At 40.0% G+C, this 22,052-nt stretch overlaps 1 protein-coding gene across 1 annotated transcript; it reads left to right on the top strand.

The window, feature by feature from the left end:
* Window positions 1–16,262: 16,262 nt before the first annotated feature.
* On the top strand, window positions 16,263–21,765 carry LOC139446759 (uncharacterized). The gene is made up of 6 exons (XM_071228069.1): window positions 16,263–16,582; window positions 16,754–16,993; window positions 18,238–18,638; window positions 19,336–19,432; window positions 20,540–20,631; window positions 21,724–21,765. The coding sequence occupies exons 1-6, from the start codon at window positions 16,486–16,488 to the stop codon at window positions 21,763–21,765; spliced, it is 969 nt and encodes a 322-aa protein (XP_071084170.1). The 5' UTR covers window positions 16,263–16,485.
* The last annotated feature ends 287 nt before the right edge of the window (window positions 21,766–22,052 follow it).

Genomic DNA, 22,052 nt, shown 5'->3' with positions numbered 1-22,052 from the left:
TGATGATGATGATGGCAATCACTGGATTATTGGAATATTGAGTGAGGCGTTAGACAAACAAACAAACAAAAGACAGGTTAATCCGCTAACTGTTTAGCTGTGTCCAAGACAGATCACGGAAGGGTCTTGATGACCCTTAAATGCGTATTGGGGTAAAATACTTTACTTCAGTTTTCCCCATTTTAACAGTTGTTCGCCTCCAATGGGGAGTGAAATTACCAGGCATATCACCAACTTCTGTCCAAAGAGCACAAATTTTTTATAAAAAAAACAGAATTTATTTTAAATTAATTGAAATAAGTTATAGATCGATTAATGGCTAATCTTCCGTCCACATAAATACAGTACACTAAGTCTTTGAATTAAAAAATAATAATGAGAGGGTTTTTTTATTATGTGCTTCTAAATATATGATATATAGGAAGGTGATTACACTTTTTTTGTCGTGAACAACACAAGCACAAATCAGTGCCGGGTAAATAGTTTTGCTGTAGACTTGAGCTATAAAGTTACCACCTATGGGTATCTTCTAAACTTTCCTTTTTATTAACGGTATGAGTCATGTGACAAATAAGAGTTACTTTAAGGTGCAGACACGGTTTAAGGGAGTATTTGTCAATTGTCTGTATCTTCTAGCCCCAAGCTTCTTCGTTGTGACTTCAATGCTATCTTCACATCAGTCCTAATCATATGATTTGGCATGTCTATGTGGCAATGACGTTAGTACTTGATGTTGATGTGTCAATAAAATACTATTCAAATGCGAAAATGCAGACTTTCCACAATATTGAGGGGCGGTGGAATGGTTAAAGCGTTCGTTCGTCAGGATGAAGGCCCGGGTTCGATTTCCCACATGGGTACAATGTGTGAAGCTCATTTCGGGTTTCCCGCGCCGTGAAATTCCTTGAATGCCTGCTAAAATAGCGGCGTAAAACCATACTCACTCACATTAGTGAATGAGTGGTTAATGTTGGAATGTGTTCATTCCGCAAGTGTGTGAATGAGGTGAACGCAATGATCACTAATATAAAACTCGGATCTTTTCAAGGATGTTTGTTTGTTGGATGTTTAACGCCGCACCTAGCAAAATTCCAGTTATATGACGGCAGTCTCTAAATAATCGAGCCTGGGCCAGGAATAGGAGGGCTGCACTTTGGAACTCACGTTTGGTTTCCTACCTACATTACATTTTAAATATACAGAATTTGGAATATTGTCCAAAGTGTCTTTAAACCCGACTAGGGTAACTTAATGCAACAAAGAACAAAAGTTACAACTATTCTGACAGTTTGTCACTGACTGACAGCTACACTGGGCTCTGTCTTCCATCCGGGACGCTACTCCTGTGAGCCCACGCTAAGTGTGCGTGTCGTGTTGACCTACGACCTCTGCTCTCAGCGCTGACGTGATGACTTAGCCTGCCGACAGCACGTAGCGGGTATGGAGGTGGACCGGACATCATCAATTTGCAACGTGAGACTGTCGTGAAGAGCAACTCCTGTAGCGGTGAAAACGTAACGACGTCATCCCACGCACGAGACGGAATAGGACATCCGAAATATGAAATAGAAATAACATAAACAAAGAGAAACAAATGGTACAGAATTACATTAACAAAATAGATTAGTTAATTAAAATCACATGTGATAAGTGATTAAAGTATTAATAAAGAGTAAACCATACGCAAATGAAGTGATGCAGTGTAAATAGGGTTTTAATACAAAATATTACTATTGAATGCATAATTTATTTTAATGCTTACGTTGAAACTGACGGCCAAAAGAAACCATAGTTTTAAAAACCAAAAAAGAAATGTATTGAAAAGATCAAAATTTAAAAGAAATCAACATTTAAAATGTCAGTCATACAGCATCCGATATTGCCATGGCAGTTGCCCAAATTTAGGTTGGGTAGCAAAAACAGTCTTTCAAAGTGAAGGTCAAAGGGCACAAGGCTCAATGACACATCACATAAATAGCGTGAATGACCACCACCTACAACCAGACACGCACAAACTCTCGGCGCCCAGAAACGGACAGTCGTCTGATGACGTCACGTGGGAGGGCCTGGATAAGTGATAAGTTCGGGTCGGTTGGCTGGTCGCGTCTTCCATCAGCTATGAACAGACAGAACCGGCTTTCATCAGTTAGGACGACCCTCTGTCAGTCACGTCGCTGCCAACTACGTACAGTCCGGGCTCATCCCAATCTCTGACGACGTTGGTGCGCTGTCAATAACTGACCTCTCTAAGGTCTTTAATTCCTTGGGGCCTGAGTCGCCTGGCCACTGTCTGCCGACTAACCATACGCCCTAAGGACATTCGTCGCTGATGACGTCACAGGTCAGGATATCGATTCCGTAGATGCAAACTACTCAAGTACCGGTCTTCAATAGGCGTAGTTACCCGGACCAACCAAACGTTCTAGCAATTTGGGCTTGGTTGGCTCCCAGCTGTCTCATTTCAGAGCCCGCTCCGTTGTTCGGGTGTCAGTCGTTGCATTTCATTGGTGTTTTTTTATTTTATCAGTGTGTGTCTGATATGCCGTCCGTATCATGTTTATACCCATATTGAGCGTGCAGTTTGGGCTGCCCAAATGGCACGTGTTTTTAACTTTTTTAACAACAAAAAACAACAACCGTGTATCACTGTCTGAATTGTTGTGTTTGTGCGATGTTTTGTGTTTTTTAATTATGTTTTTATTTTATTTTTAATTTTTAAAGTGGTAAAGTTTCATTTTGACGCCAGGTTATAAACAGCCGGAAAAAAGAAAGAATGTAGTTGAAAATTGTATTTGACAAAACAATTACAAACGTTATCAAAACGTTACTAGGTTGAAACACAGCAAACTTAAGGTCCAAAACACAACTGTGATGCCATTATCAAATACATCCCCATCGAATAATCATGTCTTTTTTGTTTTATTTTAGCCGCAATCAAACATGGGTGTATACTTTATTTTGACCGGGAGTTTTTCTTACCCTATCAGGAAGTTGAAGACAATGAATTAATTTATGTTGAGTAACAAAATCTGGAGTAAATGATCTAATTCTGGTGACGTATTCGGAAAGAAAATATCCCATCAATTGCATAGCAAACTAATTTTTATCACAAACGCACTTCAAAGATGACGTCTACTAGACGGAACGTCACACGTTTTCATAGACTTGTACTTGTATTGTCATGTTAGTTCACAAACGTCTGTATATTTTAAAGCCCAAATTAACATTATTTCTCCAGAAAGCGGTGTGTTTTATATATCCATGTCTGCTTTGATGACAAAAGGAATTTAACAGGACACGAAGTTACACAATCCCCCGTGAGCATATCACTCAAACATACCTGTATGCAGACAGAGGAATCATATTAAACGTGGCGAAATGCACAAGCGTCTGAATTTTAAACCTATTGCAGTTGTGCCCCTGTAGACTTTCACGTAAATAAGGTGGGTTTGCAATTCGAAATAGAACATAAACATAAAGGAAAAAACACTGTGTTTAGCTGCTTTCTACGTTACATGATTCACAAAAAGACTCTTCTTATAAGCGTCAGTTCAATACTAACGTCATTAGTAAAAGTAAATGATTTTATCCCCCAAAATTGAATGACGCTATACATATGCAGTTTAACATGATATATAACCTCGAAGCCAGAGAAAACCAGTCTTGATTATGGGACGAAACTGATTCCATTGAACGTAAAAGTTTTAAAATAGCGGTGAGAAATAAATGAATGGATCACTGAAAATCAGTGATGATGACACCCGGTGTTTGCGAAAAGGGTAGCACCCACCACTTACACCATTCGCATAAACAATTTGTCTGTTCAAAGGCACGTCTTATTTAAAAATACTGAACCGAAATCGGTTATAATGACATGTTTTATAACTGCCCCGTGGTAGAGTGACTACTTCTTCAGCTGTTTCATCGGATACTTTCATCACATGAAATGACCCACCATTGTGGCCATCTGGAGAAACATGCGTTGCTCTTGCATCAACTGTCTCTGCGTGTATCAGTGGTGTGTAGACATTTATTAAAAGGAGATGAATGTAAATATTTTACAAGACAAAATGGAATACAGAATATGAGATGCTAAACGTTTGACTCGGTGTCATCACCTTGGCCATTTCACACATGCAGACGATCTTTTCCGTTGGAAAATGTTATTTTAATAATGTTATAGGATTGTCATTGCTGTCATGATTTTAAGGGTAGGGTTCTCTTTTCCTGCATTAACTATGTCCAAATTGTAGAACTCCGGAGATATTAAGTCGATGTGGGGAGCTTTAAACATTCCAACGTGGCTTCAAACGAGTTTCGCATAGGAACTGAAGAAAAACAATGGTGAAAAACAAAAATAATCGCAGTGGTAACTTTCTGATGTTGATGTATGCGAGATATGTGTTTAGTTTCATGTCCTAAACTTCAGGTATCTAATATGATTCAATACTGGTCAAATAGCCAATTCCCTTCCACTTATTTACGTTCCTGAACCAGAAATAAAAGAGGCCAATGAAACCGACCCGCCTGTTTCATATTTAGATCCATGCATAAAATTCTTAAGTGACAAAAAACTATCCTAAAAGACTGTATGACAAGAGAAATGTTTTGAATCGTCAACTTTCCCTTTATGTCGAGCAATATTTGAGCAGCTCCATACTTTGATATCAACATTTCCATAGTTGGAGGTACAATCGAACATGCTCTTGCTACGAAGGTTTCAAAGAGCGTTATACGACTCTATTTCAAAACTTGTTTGATCAAGGTGACAACATTTGATGCCACAGTAATGCTTTCAAAAAGTTCTAGGGTAAACTTTTGGAGGCCATTTCTAAATTTTACACAACAGTCACAAAATGTCCGATGCAATTCATTATTTTGACATGTACCATATGTTCGCGTGTTTTTTCGGGTGAATTATAGCTCGTACTATCAACCACTGTGCAATAAGGAGGCTATCCTCCATGATAAATCTGGTGCCATGGCCTGCCTAGTTGCAAGATGTCGTCATTTATAATAATACAAATTAAAGCTCCAAAGCCCTTTCCATATTCATACTACAGTAAACTACGTTTATAACGAACACGCTTATAACGAACTGACGGATATAACGAACTTATTTTTTAGTCCCGGTCATTTCATGTATATATGCTGTATGTATGCTTATAACGAACTACGGTTATTACGAGCAAAAATTAGTGATCCCTTTGAGTTCGTTATAACCGTAGTTTACTGTATGTACAATATTCCGACATTTTTGTCACTGATGCCTGAATTTTGAAAGGTCCTCTACATGCCTACAAAAGGCTTTCCTGAAGCTTTGATTGTTGTAACCGCGATCAAACAACACATATAAGATTGACAGTTTGTCTGTAAAACTGAGAAAAATATCTATCATAAACTTGGAGCTGGCAGTCAGAGAAGTTGTTTTTAATGGACCTGAATGAATTTACTTGGTCTGCAAAAGAGCCCGAGGGTAGTCCCCTTTATATTGGCTTATAGAACGAGTTTGTATAGTGTATCGCAACACCCCGAGCGCTGATGTCTCATCCATTTCGCATTGCCCTGAAAACACACACGAGGGTGAGGGACCGTTGGGGCACGGGCGAGTGTGTGGGCAAGATAGCCTCACACCAATCACAGGGTTTCATCTCTGTGTTTTCCGTATCCCCCACACCATCCCACCAGCTTATAATTACACAGCTGATGATCTAACAGTGCAGTGATATCTTGTAAGATAACGGTGACTCATCTGAATCAAGCCTCATTTCACGTATCGGATACACACCCAATCTCATAGATCCAGTAGCCGATACACCCACTGAACTCTAAATTCATAGATCAACATCATCAGGTGTCCCTGTCATTCAGTGCAGTTTTAATGTGTTCATGGTTACAGAAATACCCCGCGCAACATTGAAAATATATAAATCAAATGTCTTAAAAAATGAAGACGTCACTTGTGTCATGCATATTTCTGAAATCAGACACACACACAAACACGAGCGAGACTACACGAAGTGTCTGTCAGTGAGTGAGTGAGTGAGTGAGTATAGATATACACCGGTTTAAGCAATATTCCAGCCTCATCATGGCGGCGGACGATATATCTTGATAATTATGAGGCGCCGGTTTACTATCTATTCCCCATTTTATGATATCAATTATTCATTTATTGATATCACAAACTCAATTTTTTACATCAATAAATCCAATTTAAAATAAAAGTAATAAAATTAAAGTGATAAAAATAAGTAATAATTGCTTGTCTCCCTGTGGGGACCCGAGTTAGATTAGGTCCCAGCACTCTATAACTAAATTTGGTATCGTTCTCTGTGAAATCGTCGGCATAAACAACCAAGGGTACAAATGGTCATGTGTGTTATATATAGACATTCCGGGAGAGGACGTCAGGACACTATCGGTGTTAGTTTTGCAATGAGCCAAATGTGTGTTTTTTTATTCCTATTAGATCAGGTTTGACTTTTCGTAGTTACGACTGTAATGTTTTGATATGCTTGTGGTTATCGTGACGTTCCATTTTACTACTACTACTACTACTACTACTACTTCTACAGTACTACTACTACTACTACCAACGTCGCATTATGGCTGAAATAATGCCGATGCGACGTCATATTTTAACTCACTACTACTACTACCACAACCACCACCAGTGCTACTACTACTACTCCTACTACTACCACCACCATCACAACCACAACCACCACCACCACCACCACCCCCACTACTACAAAATAGAAAATATGAACCTAATGCACAACACCAATAACGTTCATGAAATACCTAATGTGTTAATCGACAGTATACTCTACTAAGGAGAAGGATAGGGCAGTTTGATGTTTACGGAAGATCAGTTTCCTTGCTTCATGAACCCTGAAGATGGAAACCACATTCTCGCGTCCGTTTCAATTCTATCAACAAAAATGTGTAAGTGCTCGAGGAACACACCCTTCAACATTAAGTACACTAAGTTTAAATAAAGTGACAAAACCCTTTCATATCCAATAGTAATATCTGCATGAAGCAGAGTCGATTGTACGATTCCGACCATATCAGGAGCATGTGTTTATGAATCACCATCAAATAGTAATGATACCAGGTGAAAGGGTGAGCGTATCCTGCTCTACCGGTGGGACCGTCACAAACACATGCAAATGAAGTCAATTGTTCACCTGAAAAAAAAACACGGGAACATATGGTACAAGTCAAAATTGGGAATTACATTTTAGTCACTGATGAGTCAAATTTGGAAATATCCTCCGCATGTCTACCATAAAACGTATTGAAAGCTTTACTGAGGCCTTGAATGTTGTAACCTTGATTAAGAAAACTCTGATCAAATCTATGAAATCTTGGTAGAAAGAGCATGCTGGATTGTATCTCAAAAGTTGTGAAATGTAAACACCAAAGGCTGGAGCTGCTGGAGTATTGGTCGACATGAAGTGAAAGTTGACTATTGGAAAGTTGAAGTCATCCCTCTCGTCAATACCGTCTTGTGGAGAGTTTTCTGTCACTCTGAATATTTATGCATAGATCTAACTATGAAATAGATGAGGCGGTAAGTAAGTGCATTAAGTGTGAAATAGTGATAGAAAGTGTAACCTAGAATGTGATGCTGAACAAAACACTGTCTGAATAATTACAAAGTTTAACACTGTTTTCAGGAAACGCTGTTTTTTCACATAGGAATAACTTACACCCTCCACAAATCATTGATAACTCTACTGAGCCATATATTCGAGACACACACGGGATTAATACCGCGACGTCTCTATAACTGGATTCTGCTATTGAAGTATCATGCTTCATTCTGCTGATATGAAAAACATGTTCATGTAGCTAGCTAATTGTGAAGCAAATTCCATGGTCGGGAATCAGTCGGTGTCAGTGTGTCGATTTAAACATAGGGAAACCTCGTTAATCCGGATTCTACCGATTACCAATATTCTGGATAAGTGAAACAATATGCTGTAATGTCCTTTGGCATGTAACGTTCCAGTCGGTATAGTGAATTCCGAATTAAAGACGTTTCATGGTAGTACAGGTTATATGGATCAACATCCTTGTGACTGAAGTCAATTATTAATAACGTATAATTATGAATAATTAACTTAGTGCATTTTCATATATGATGATTAATGTTGTAAAAGTTTATTTTTGAATTTAGCTCACGGCGATGCGCATCGATGAAAAAACTTGAACATAATATATAGTTATCTTTATCATACGTATACATCTGCTGTAGCCAAAGGCTGAATTGTTTGATAGGCATTCTAAGAAATTGACTGATGACAAAGTAGAATAGGTGATATGATCCAACCTGTGTATACCTAATCTCTTTAATTGGCTTCATCGCCATGTGTTCTGTGTCCATCATGTAGTTACAGTATTAGTTATGCTGTTAATCTGTCTCATGTATGCAATGGTTGTTACTGTTAATCCTCCCCGCACCATATATATTTTGTACCATGTTCGTTATTCAGCCTTGCGTGACAACGGTGTAAGAATCTAATCCGAAACGCCTCCATTACAGTAAAATAAAGTAGTTGCTATCCATAAATTGTGTCTACTTTTTTTCAGAGCTTTTTTTATGGAACGCAGGGCCACTCTTCAGTTGTTCATGCTTACAATCATGTTTCTGAAAGATGCATTCACTTTCAGTTGGTAGGAGTAGGAAGGCTGTATATGGGATGATATCATTGCCTTTTCACTCGCTTGGGTAACTTGGCCACTGGATAAAAAATGTTAACGCGGCGGTCGGGTAACCTAGTGGTTAAAGCGTTCGCTCGTCATGCCGAAGACCCGGGTTCGATTCCCAACATGAGTACAATGTGTGAAGCCCATTTCTAGTGTCCCCCGCCGTCATATGGCTGGAATATTGCTAAAAGCGGCGTAAAACCATGCTAACTCACTCTCTCACTCACTCACTTTCTCGTCATGAGAACAGGAAAAAATTACTGATTCCTCTTCGTACCGGGAATGCACATACACTGCTGGGCAGTGGTAGAGCGGAGGGCCCGGAGAGCGGGGGTCCGGGGTTCGATCCCCGGCCGCGTCATACCAAAAGAACGGAAAAGATGGTACTTGTTATCCTTCCTGGTGCTCGGCATTAAGGGTCTGAAACAAGTACTGGTCGGCTCGGAGTCAGTATACTGTGTCTGAGTGGGGTATTCATGTTAAACTGCGGCATGGTATCTCAGTGGACTAGCTCTGTAAAATCGACATCAGTCCGGACTAGTATAAGCAGCTACACACACGTGCATGCACGTCGCTATATAAGTGCAATCATCTTGGACGCGACGTTAAACCCCATTTCATCTCACCTCACTTGCTCATTGGCCTAGAAACGTAAAATCGCCATTAAGTCCATTGGCTTATATTACGAAATCAATGATGATCCACCGAAAAAGGATGTTTCGAAACATGGGGAATGTGACAATATTACATTGATATTCTAGATTTTTTTCAGACTGTTAGCGCTATGATAGGGTCCAGTATTTATAAGAAACTCAACTGAATTTTAAGATGTTTTAATAGATCCAAACCGCACTGCGCAATCAGATTAAAAACAGGTCAGGCCTCGAATCGCCATCGTGCCAGTCTTCTAGAATCTGTCCCATGCCGAAACTTCTCAAACGATCATGCCTACCGTGTACAACAAGGGGCAGATAACTCTAACTGATTTACACAAACCGTCAGGAAATTCCAATCGCTACTGTCGACCTGGGTTCAAATCCGACCTCGACAGCACTTGATATTCTGTACCAGTATTTCAATATTCAGCTATAAGCATGCCTAGGCTTCATTATTTAATCTCATCTGACGCGAGTACCTGGATGCCTTCATAATGTAATGATAACACGCTAAATATCACTTTTGACGGGAATGCAGGCAAAAGGCTGAAGCGCACAGAGCACATGCGTACATAATGCGTTTGTTATCAAATATATATGTAAGCTGACAACGCCAGAAAAAAATCAGTCTCGGGTATCTACCGAAACAGATTCCATTGGGCGTAAAAGGTGAAATAGCGGCCTAATGTCATAGCTTACTGTTCTAAAAAAGATTTTTTCACAAGTAAGAGTTGAAACAGTATCATATTTTAATTCGCTTATTTGCACACAACCAGTAAAGGGTGAGTTAAAAGAGTGAGTGAGTATAGTTTTAACGCCGCATTCCAGCAATATCACGGCGGGGGACACCAGAAATGGGCTTCACACATTACACCCATGTCGGTATCGTACCCGGATCTTCGGCGAGACGAGCGAACGCTATAACCACTAGGCTACCCGACCGCCCCTGTTAAAAGACATAAACAGGCGACATGACTGTACCTGTGGCTATTTTGAGATTTAGCAATTCAGGGAACCTCACTACGCCGAACCCCAGAACATCGGAAAGTGTATATTCCGTTTAAGAAAAGGGGAATTCATTTGCCTTTAGCGGAAATCAGTGAATCCGGATTCTCTGCAATTGGAGTACATCATTAACTCTCTGTAAATATACTTACACTTCTATGAACCTCCATACATTATACAATATTTCTACTCTACGCTTTGTAGGATTTTTAACAGTATTTCACCTGTGCATAAACATTTTTTTACACATTATACTTAAAGTCACATGTTTTATGATCGTTCAGGTAATCTGTTAACTTTATGTCCCTCCTTGCAATGCACCTGTCAACTATTAATATTACTTCCAGCGTATTATTAATTTCAGCATCCATCAAACGCCTTTTCCTTTTTAAATGACAGTAACATAACCGTTGACTTCATTGCAATACTTCACATTCTGGGAATTTGTGCTTATTAAACAAGCTCTACGTGTGCTTCAAAACTAATCTTAAATTATATAGAATTTTTTTTCAGGCCTTGTCTGTCGCATAAAACAACATATTCAACAAGTGCAAGAAGTTTATGATACACATTAATCTATTTCTGACCTATTTTTTTATTGCAATCATCTACACGTCTTTGGAAATGGGATAAGCAAGCTCTTTAGTAAAAAAATGATAAAATGCAAATGACAGTAAGGATGGGGGAGAAGTGTTTGTAAATACCATATCCCGTAGCCCATTCACTTGATTCATTAAGATCCTGTACGGAAATTGTACTGTGAGGACAATTCGTCACTGGCGGACGACGTGTTACGTCACAGCTCATTAACATATACCTACATATTGCCTGAGGGCTCACCTGGGTATATAAATACACAGCTGTCCTTCGGCTGACGAAGACACAACTGGCTACTACACAAAGCTTACGGGACCTGCACAGGTAAGATAATCTCACTGCCTGATTAGAGTTGCTTACAATTTCATCACGCATTATCTATACATGGTCTTCAAAAGTGAATCAATGAACGCTACTGGTATTATTATGTATATGGGTTTAATTTAGTCATATTATATTGTCTTCGTAAAGTTAATCAAGATAAGCATACGGATATCATTATGTAAATGGCGTTAATTTAGTTATACAATATGGTCTTCGTAAAGTAAATCAAGATTCATCCGGATAACATTTTGTAAATGGAATTAACTTAGTTATACTATATGGTCTTCGTAAAGTAAATCAAGTATACGGATTTCACTATGTAAATGGAGTTAATTTAGTTATGCCACTTGGAGAAATACAGATGAAATAATTCAAATGATCAATACCTACACGTCGCTATCACAGTAAAATAAAGAAGCCGTTGTCCAAATGTTTTGGTCTACTTTGCAATCCGTCAACGTCTTAGAAATGCCCATCAAAAGAATATGGTTATCGCACGTAAGATATAAGTTGAAGACACTGCCATTTTCATCTTATGTTTGTTTGTTTGTTGTTTAACGCCGAACTCAGCAATATTTCAGCTTTATGGCGACAGTCTGTAAATAATCGAGTCTGGAATAGACAATTCAGTCATTGACATCATGAGCCTCCATCCACGCCATTGGGATACGATGACATGCATCAGCCAAGTCAGCGAGCCTGGCCACACGATCCCGTTAGTCGTCTTCTGCACATCATGCTTGCCGTAACAGGCGACTAACGGGATCGGGTGGTCAGGCTCGCTGACTTGGTTGATGCATGTCATCGTATCCCAATTGCGTGGATCGATGATGTCAATCACTGGATTGTCTGGTCCGGATTCGATTATTTACAGACCGTGATGTTGCTGGAATATTGCTGAGTGCGACGTTAAAAAACAAACAAACAAACTTTGGTCGGTGTCCGTTGGCAGAATGAAAGGCTTCTGAGTCTGTGAGGCAGCCTCCCTCGTACCGATGACAATATTGGCGGCACCGTGTGATATTTGTCAACTGGCAAGAAGTAGTGTGGTGTTTCCATTGACGTCTGTGATTAGCGACACGTTTGGTGTAATGCTGGCAAATAGCACGAAGGACCCAGGTCCTCCCGGTCATCTGACACTCATCAAATATTCGTTAAAGGGGCACTGGCAAACAGATCGTGTTGAGGTCAACACCTGTATCAGACAGAATCGGTAAATGGTTATATTTAGTAAAGGAACGCAAACTATTTGGGTATGTTTCCTTTCTGCACATCAAACGAAAATGCCAACAATGCCATTGTTGTTTATATGTTGTGATTATCCATCTTCAGTTTGGGTTTAATTTACACATATTTGCGTTTTCGCAGTTAACAGGGCGGTCGGGTAGCGTAGTGGTTAAAGCGTTCACGCTGAAGACCCGGGTTCGATTCCCGACATTTACTTGCCGTAAAAAGCGACAATGCTTGTCGTAAGAGACGACTAACGGGATCGGGTGTCAGGCTCGCTGACTTGGTTGATGCATGTCATCGCATCCCAATTGCATGGATCGATGCTCGTGATGTCAATCACTGGATTGTCTGTTCCAGTCTCTATTATTTATATACCGCCGTCATGGCGCTGGAATTTTGCTGAGTGCGGCGTTAATCATCAAACAACAACAACTAGAATGACGGTTAGAATTATACAAACTGTATTAAAGATCTGCGTTGGTTCATACACTGTAGCCTCTGATAAACGTCAAGTTGATATACCTCTCTGTGTTACCCTGTTCTGTCGGTTATACTTGGTCTTCACCAACCCATGCTTGTCGTAAGGGGCGTAAGGGGCGTAAGGGGCGGTCGGGTGGTCAGGCTCACTGACTTGGCCAATGCATTTCATCGTATCCCAACTGCGTAGATTGATGTTCACGATGTCAATCACTGGATTGTCTCGTCCAGACTCGATTATTTACAGACCGCGTCATACAGCTGGAATATTTTTAGTGCGGCGTTAAACAAACAAACTGTTTGGTCACAGACTCAATGTTTTTAACATGTAACATATGATGACTGATGACAAGCGTAACACAATACTTTCACAAAATTAATTTATACTTTTGTATGAATTTAAAATTTCCGCATTGAAATAATGCATAAATTTGTCACCACATTCACAGTAAGATATGATGAAATAATGTATCCTATTTCTAAAAATATCATTAATTCAGTAACAGCATAAAGTGAGAAACCGTTCAAGAAAACAGATGCTCCAACAAGTAACGTGTTTGTGATACCACAGTCAGTGGTGTGCAATCGACAATCAAATGGTGTAACTACACCAGCATTCTTCCGACACACCCCTACATCAATACAAACAGCCTCCTAGCTGTTCCTGCTCAAACTTCGGGAAACAACAAACGGTTGGTTAACTACACGTTAATTGCTCTGCAAATTGTATGTGCAATGCCCGTTCCTATCATTCACCCACATGTTGGAATGTAAACGTTTAACATGCCAAGAACACAGTTGTATAAACAGTTTGGATCTTAGCGAAATACAGCCGCCAGAAAAACGCAACATTACAGATTACAACAAAAAGTAATTTATTTGTAAACAACGAAATAAAAATATGCTCCATTTTAATGTTTTAATTATAACCTTAAAAAATGTAGAATCAACGTAAAACACACTTAGATTCGTTTTTAAATATAGTATTATTAAATACATATTTTGCTGATTTCAGTCGTCCATGATTATCTTAAACTTCACCGTCTGTTAAAAATACCGGCGGACATTACCGAACAGAGGTACGCATATTTCACGTGTCCCTTATGGGATGCAGACGATTTTTTTCTTAGGACGTACAGGATGTACGTCGTGCGTCCATATGCATATGGTGTATTACGTAAGGAAGTCGCACACGTGTATATATATATACTTCATACGTCATTTACAAGAGATGTACATGTTTCCCTATCTCTTTCTTTAGTTAACTTATGCCCAATCCTTTTCATGAGAATAAAATATGTTTGAACTAAAAAAATGAACATAAAGTTAAAAACATACCAGATGTAAAGACATTGAACGACCTAGTATTACCTTCATCGCTACAATTACTTCGACCGGTAGGTATAAGGTAACACTCGATGGACAGGACATGCTTAACCTTTATGCGAACATCCGTGTCATCACTGACTTTCAATAATTCATTTCTATATTTTTCATCTTTATTTTGGCGTTTACGTCATGTGATACCTGTTTCGGTGGTAGAGGCTGTTTCGAGACTGGCTACTCCTAAACGTTGAGGTTATGTAAATAAATCCATGGCGTCAAAAGCGTCTTTCTCGACTTTTTGGGAGACTGTGTTCCACTGTTCCGTGGCAAGAAATCTGAATCATTAATGGTTAGTATGACATCCTTCACATACTTTTATCCAGCAGGTAAACAACAAGACATGTCAATTGACCTGGGCCATGTCCTTATAATCGTTAATGACCAACAGTTTAACAAGTACCTTTACCTTTCCACAGTAAAAGCATGCTGGGTCCCGTGTCACGTGACACGTTGCATAACCTACTTTACATTACAGTAAGGGACATAATAGTGTGACGTTGATATGATGTCACGGACTTGGCAGTCACCATCTGTCTCCTGGTAGCAGCTCGACCACTTACAGCTTAAAACCACGTCACGATTGGTCAGGGAGACTCTCAAAAGTATTGCCTGCAATTTGCGCAAGATGACCAGCTATCAATATATTCTTAATTGTGGAAAGACTATCAGACAAATGACATCTACTTGTAGAACACGCCATTCAAGTTAGTGCTTTGAAATTTTATCGACATTGAATTTTTAAAAAAGTATTATTTTCAGAAATTATTTCACATAAAAAACGTCACTTTAGAAACAGATATATTTCAGTTATAATCTTAAACATTTTACATTAAATAACAGTATCATTCAAATTATTTCAACCTAAACCAACATGACTAAATGGTATAGTCATTCATGAGATGATCCCTATCTCAAGACAAAATAAAACGTTGTACAATGTTTCCGTTAAAGTTGACGTCAGACACACACACGTGACGTGATGTATCGCTTCAGTCTGCATGGAAGTGACACGCCCCTTTCAGGTCGTTGTTATCTGTGTCCTGGCTTTTGCTTGGAGTGTTTAATCCTCAATATATCATTCTAAGGCTTGAGACGTTCTTACTTTACTCTCAAAAGCAGCCTATTCTTGTCATCATTTGATCGATTCGTATTTTATGGCTCTTGCGTTTGTGTTTTCGCCACCACCTCCAGCTAATTTACTCTACTGGGTATTTGATAAATACGAAAATAACTTATTTAAGCGATATATTACTGTAAGTGTCAAAGGGTCTCTGTCATGAGCTAGTTCAGCTTTAACTGACGTTTTGTAGGTGCAAAACGCTGTTTACTTTTGTAGATTACATATTTCAGGTTTTAGGCTATTTGAGAGGAAAAGAACGAACCCATTGAACGTCATGGAACGTCAGAGAACGACACGTTCGCCCTCTTCACGAACACCTGGGTCATATAATTTTCATAATTATTTGGCGTTGACGCCCAATGGATTCAGTTTCGGCAGACAATTGAGAATATTCTCTGGCGTTGACGTTTTGTATTTTTGTTTATTGTTGCCGTGAAGAGTTACGTCCCTTATCCCTGTCAGAATCCGCTTATCGGTAGCTCGAATTTTACGACCTCGTGATCATTGGTTTTAAGTGGAAAGTGTAAAACATGCATAGCCTTGTGTGTTCTTGATAACTCAATTCGAACGTTCTCTTACAGTTTCAAAATGGCTAAAGGTCAGGCAGTCCTCGCTATCGTTGTTCTGAGTATTCTGCTCCGTGGGTCGATACAAGCTACCATCACCCAACCAATCACGACAGCCGTCTCCGATGCTACGTCATCTACTGAGGCTACTCCAACAACACCAGAACAAGTCACAACAAGCACGCAACCAGCAACAGCAACTGAAGCAGCAACAACAACCGTTGAACCAACAACGACAACCACGGAAGCAACAACAACAACCACAGAACCAACAACAACAACCACAGAACAAACAACAACAACCACGGTAACCACAACAACAACGACAGAACCAACAACAACAACCACGGAACCAACAACAACTGAAGCAGCAACAACAACTGCGGAGCCAGCAACAACAACCATGCAACCAGCAACGACAACAGAACCAGCAACATCAACCATGGAGCCAACAACAACCACTGTCGCGACTACTACAGCCAGCGACAATGCAATCAAAGGTATGAGAGCGAAAGAGAGAGAGAGAGAGAGAGAGAGAGAGAGGGGGGGGGGGGGGAGTTGGGGGGGGGGGGGGGTGTCGGGGGGGGAAGTAAGGCGGGCTTTCGAAAGCTAGGTGGAAAATCTACGGTTTATTTTATTACTGACAACCATTGTTATTTCTATGTATTCAGTGTGCAAACTGGAACCGAAAGACTGCAAGACCATGTCCTTCGACGTGACGGGGTGCTTCTGCTACTGTCCCCACAAGCCCCACCCTAACACCGGGATGTTCATTATGTCCGTGGGCACCGTCGAATACGCAATGTACTGCCCCTACGGACTGGTGTGGAATCAGGAGAAGTGCATGTGTGACAACCCCCCAACCAAGGCCTCGGCAGTGGATGCTATCAAGGCTCTGCCTGCCTTCACCAGTACGTATATATGCAGAAAGAAACAACGAAACGATATGTTGATTTTGTTGTGACGAATCTTAAATGATATCTTTTTGTAGGTTTTGTACATGTTTTTCTAATGCATAATTGCTCCCTGGTACTTTTTGTGATCCAGTTTAATGATATGTGTTTCATCTGAACTCCACAAGTGTGGCCTGAAATGAGTAGGAAACATGAAACAGGTAAATTCAATCATGAAACATTGATTAAGAAGGTTGAAAGTATTTGACAAGTTAACATCTTTTTCGCTTGCTTGCATACATTCCGGTGACGTATCCATGCTCACTCGGAGGGAGACCTGCTTATTGTAATACAGCAAAACCCTGCTAATCCGGACGATGCCGTTCCCACTAAAATCACATAAAAACCCAGCTCCTCGTTCAGAATGAGGAGTTTCCATAATAAGGATGTTCCAAGAAACGCCTTTTACTTCTTAGGCAGAAGTAAGTTTCCTTTTGGTGTATCACTGATGTTCCTAGGTTAAAGTAGACAGGTACATTACTGATGTTCTTGGGTTAAAGTAGACAGGTACATTACTGATCGATGTTCCTGGGTTAAAGTAGTCAGGTACATTACTGATGTTCGTGGGTTAAAGTAGTCAGGTACATTACTGATGTTCCTGAGTTAAAGTAGATAGCTACATTACTGATGTTCCTGGGTTAAAGTAGACAGGTACATTACTGATGTTCCTGGGTTAAAGTAGACAGGTACATTACTGATGTTCCTGGGTTAAAGTAGGCAGCTACATTACAGATATTCCTGGGTTAAAGTAGACAGCTACATTACTGATGTTACGGTGTTTGCAATCTTTGAATACTTCCTTTTATCATGCTACCTTATTTGACAACTGTTTTTAAACAATCAGATCAGACAAATACGAAATGTCTGAAATAAACAGAAAAATATTGTACTTTAGCTGTTTTCAGGAACACACGCGTCCAATCTATTTACATAAACAAATATAATAATCGTGCGGGTATGTCATGAGTGAGTGAGTATGGTTTTACGCCGCTTTTAGCACTATTCAGCAATATCACGGCGGGGGACACCAGAAATGGGCTTCACACATTGTATGCATGTCGGGAATCAAGCCCGGGTCTTCGGGTATTCGGGTGTGTCATGCGGTACTACATGTTGGATGAAGTTATCGCCCCCTCACTAGTTGAATACTGAATGTTATATATATACATCCTGATATGTTTACACTCGTTTCATATTAATAGGTGGTTGCAAGACACTCGTCAACTATGTTTACAACGCTACAAGCAACGCCTATGAAGACGGCAGAAACTTCGTCCGCCAAGAAAACAACATCAACCAAATCCAAGTCGTGCAATCAGAGGGTGCAACGGTAAACAACAACGCTGCTGACTTCGTCTACAACTCCATCGACATCCCCTACCTCAACGGCAACGATCTAACAGACACGGCTTTTATCGAAGTCCGCATTAAGCCGGTCGCTGACCGCGACAACGTCACAAGAGTGATCTTGTCCAACGGCTGCGACGTCAACTCCACCGGCGAGACGTCGGTGATCATGTCGTTCAACGCCGAGGAGGGCAACTTTTATGTCGCTGTCAGAACTGCACACTTGTCCAATGGTGTTTGTAAAAACATGGAACCGGTAAGACCTCGTTTAGTTAATTAAAAATTCAGTGAATTTAATTCTCCAAATCGTAGGATCGGTTGTCCGAATTACCTATGTTTGTTTGTTGTTTAACGCCGCACTAAACAATATTCAAGCAATGTTCCAGCGGTTTGTAAATAATCGAGTCTGGATCAGACAATCCAGTGATTGACACCATGACCATCATGGGCATCGATCTACGCAGTTGGGATACGATGACATGCATCAACCAAGTCAGCATCCCGACCACCCGATCCCGTGAGTCACCTCTCGGTGAACCTGCTATACGTCACATCACATGCAAAAACAAGTACATTATTACAGCTCGAATAACCATACTCTACTACAAGCGAGTCAGCGAACGTGACCACTCGATCCCGTTAGTCGCCTCTAACAACAAGCATAGCCACCTTTTACGGCAAGCATGGGTTGCTAAAGGTCTATTCTAATATTATCAAGTTGTTTTATTACTCATGTGTAGAGTGTATTGTGTTTCCATATATCAGATCTTGAAAAGATGAAATACAATTATAGTTTTTAAGTTGGATAGATTCAACAAAACCATAGAAAATACGTAATAGATACATGGTGCAGTATACTCTTCATTTCACCATACGTGTGTCAGAACACCGAAAACAACATTCAATATTCTAAATTACATCGAATGAAATGAGTGATCTATTTCTAATTTCAGGATGTCAACGGCTGGTACAAGCTGACACTGTCGGTGAAAGATTCCAACACTAGATTCCTCGTCAATGATCGGGAGTGTCTGACCTTCAAGGGTAGAGGTAAGCTTGACATTGTCTCTCTCTGTACCGTGAATGGTAGGCGAGTCCGGGCTGCACTGACGGAGGCATTTGCCTTGGGGGCAGACCCCATATAGCCCCACCTGTCAGATCTTGACCAGGAGCAATCGTGTGAGTTGGTATCACAGCTGGTGTCATCCATGATTTACAGGGATCCTGTCATATTATTTTCACCACTGTCTTATCCTTTAAGGAACCTCTTTGGGTAGATAAACTAGACTGATTTGTTTATTTACATACATCGATATGATTTCTTCATTCCATTTTCGGGGCGGTCGGGTAGTCTTGTGGTTAAAGCGTTCGCTCGTCACGCCGAAGACCCATGGGTACAATGTGTGAAGCCCGGGTGTCCCCCGCCGTGATATTGCTGGAATATTGCTAAAAGCGGCGTAAAACCATACTCACTCACTCACTCATTCCATCTTGGATCTGATTGTGTAATCTGAGGTTTCAAACCACAGTAACATGCCTCTTATTCCAGTAACCGCATAACCGCGGAAGGACACATTATTATGACGCAAACCTTTCTCTATGCTATTTGTAGGCATTTTCTTTAACTAATAAGAGGGATATAAATTCGGTCCTCAGTGTTATAACCAATAACCTAGCCTACTTCTCATAATTGTGTCTGTGTGTCAGGTCCGTGTGGAGGCTAATGGAATTAACATAGGCCCACGCCACCTATGTACAGAACGACTGTTGTTTGGTTGTTTGTTGTTTAACGCCGCACTCAGCAATATTCCAGCCATATGACGGCAGTCCCTAAATAATTGAGTAAGGACCAGACAATCCAGTGATTGACACCATGAACATCGATCTACGTAACTGGGATACGACGACATGCATCAACCAAGTCAGCGAGCATGACCACCCGATCCCGTTTGTAGCTCCTTACGACAAGCATGGTCGCCTCTTTCGACAAGCATGGGTTGCTGAAGACCTATTCTACCCCGGATCTTAACGGGTCTAGAAAGACACTTAACGCGAGACATTGACATGAGTTTTCTCAAGAGCTGGTTCGCCATTCGTAAAATGTTGTCAAACAATAACAAGCGTACGTAGCTACATGTTTGTTTTGTCTGTTTACAGGAAACATTGCCAAGACAACTTGTAACTTGTCAATCGGAGGTGACCCCTTTATGTCCGACTACAGCCAAGACTTCAATGGTTACATCGACTACGTAAGTAACGCTCACACTATAAATAATGAAGAATACCAACAACATGAAAACAACAACAGGACTTAACGTCTATTATCTTAAAAATATCAACTGACTTTATTACCTGACACGTTCTCTTAACCTGTCCTGATCAGCTGCCAATCCAAATATTGATTTGAATTTGAATGATTGATTTGAGTTGGTGCGTTAGTAAGTGGGTGGGTATTTTGGTGATTTTGGTATGTGTGTGTGAGTGAGTGAGTGAGTGAGTGAGTGAGTGAGTCACATCGTGAGTGAGGGAGCGAGTGAGTGAGTGACATCGACATCGCCTACACCCGAAGTTATGGGGGACCTTGATGCCTGAATCAGGCGTTGTCTTCTCGTGACAACGTAGTTTATGTTGAATGAATGACTACACCGACATGAACCACATGACAAGGGTGACGCTACAACCAAATGGGATCAACATGTTTGAAGACTTAATTATTATTTTTTATTTTTTAAAATTTATGATGATGATGATGATGATGATGATGATTATTATTATTATTATTATTATTATTATTATTATTATTATTATCGTCGCTGTCGATGCTACAACCAAGAGGGATCATGTTTGGTTAAAGCGTGAGCTCGTCACGCCGAAAACCCGGGTTCGGTTCCCGACATGGGTACAATGTGTGAAGCCCATTTCTGGTGTCCCCCGCCGTGATATTTCTGGAATATACTGCTAAACGTGGCGTTAAACCTCACTCACTATTATTATTATTATTATTTTTTTATTTTTTTATTATTATTATTATTATTATTATTATTATTATTATTATTATTATTATTATTATTATTATCGTCGCTGTCGATGCTACAACCAAGAGGGATCATGTTTGGTTAAAGCGTGAGCTCGTCACGCCGAAAACCCGGGTTCGGTTCCCGACATGGGTACAATGTGTGAAGCCCATTTCTGGTGTCCCCCGCCGTGATATTTCTGGAATATACTGCTAAACGTGGCGTTAAACCTCACTCACTATTATTATTATTTTTATTATTATTATTATTATTATTATTATTATTATTATTATTATTATTATTATTATTATTATTATTTGTTTTCAGGTGAAGGTCATCAAACACTGTTCCACGGAACCGCCAAAGTAAACACGCACCGGCCGATCACATGCGGGTCATTTTATAAGAAAACCATCATACTGAAGCATTGATATAAACCCCATCAAAGCCAATAAACGGACCCAACGAAGTTACATTGCCAGATTCAAAATCACTCAACACTTCAGACATCGAGAAGAAACTGTAAATTCATATTTAGATTGCCCTCTCCTAGCATAATGCTTTGCATAATACATCTACCGTAATGCTATAAAAATATCACGTGAATCAGAGTGTGTCATAATTATTGTCCTAATTTAAGTATTTTTCAATTAATT

Source organism: Haliotis cracherodii, unplaced genomic scaffold, assembly GCF_022045235.1.
Source record: "Haliotis cracherodii isolate W230 unplaced genomic scaffold, xgHalCrac1.p SCAF_6, whole genome shotgun sequence".
Taxonomy (NCBI): domain Eukaryota; kingdom Metazoa; phylum Mollusca; class Gastropoda; order Lepetellida; family Haliotidae; genus Haliotis; species Haliotis cracherodii.
The sequence above is the reverse complement of the archived record's forward strand: the minus strand, read 5'-3'. Positions and strand labels throughout refer to the sequence as shown.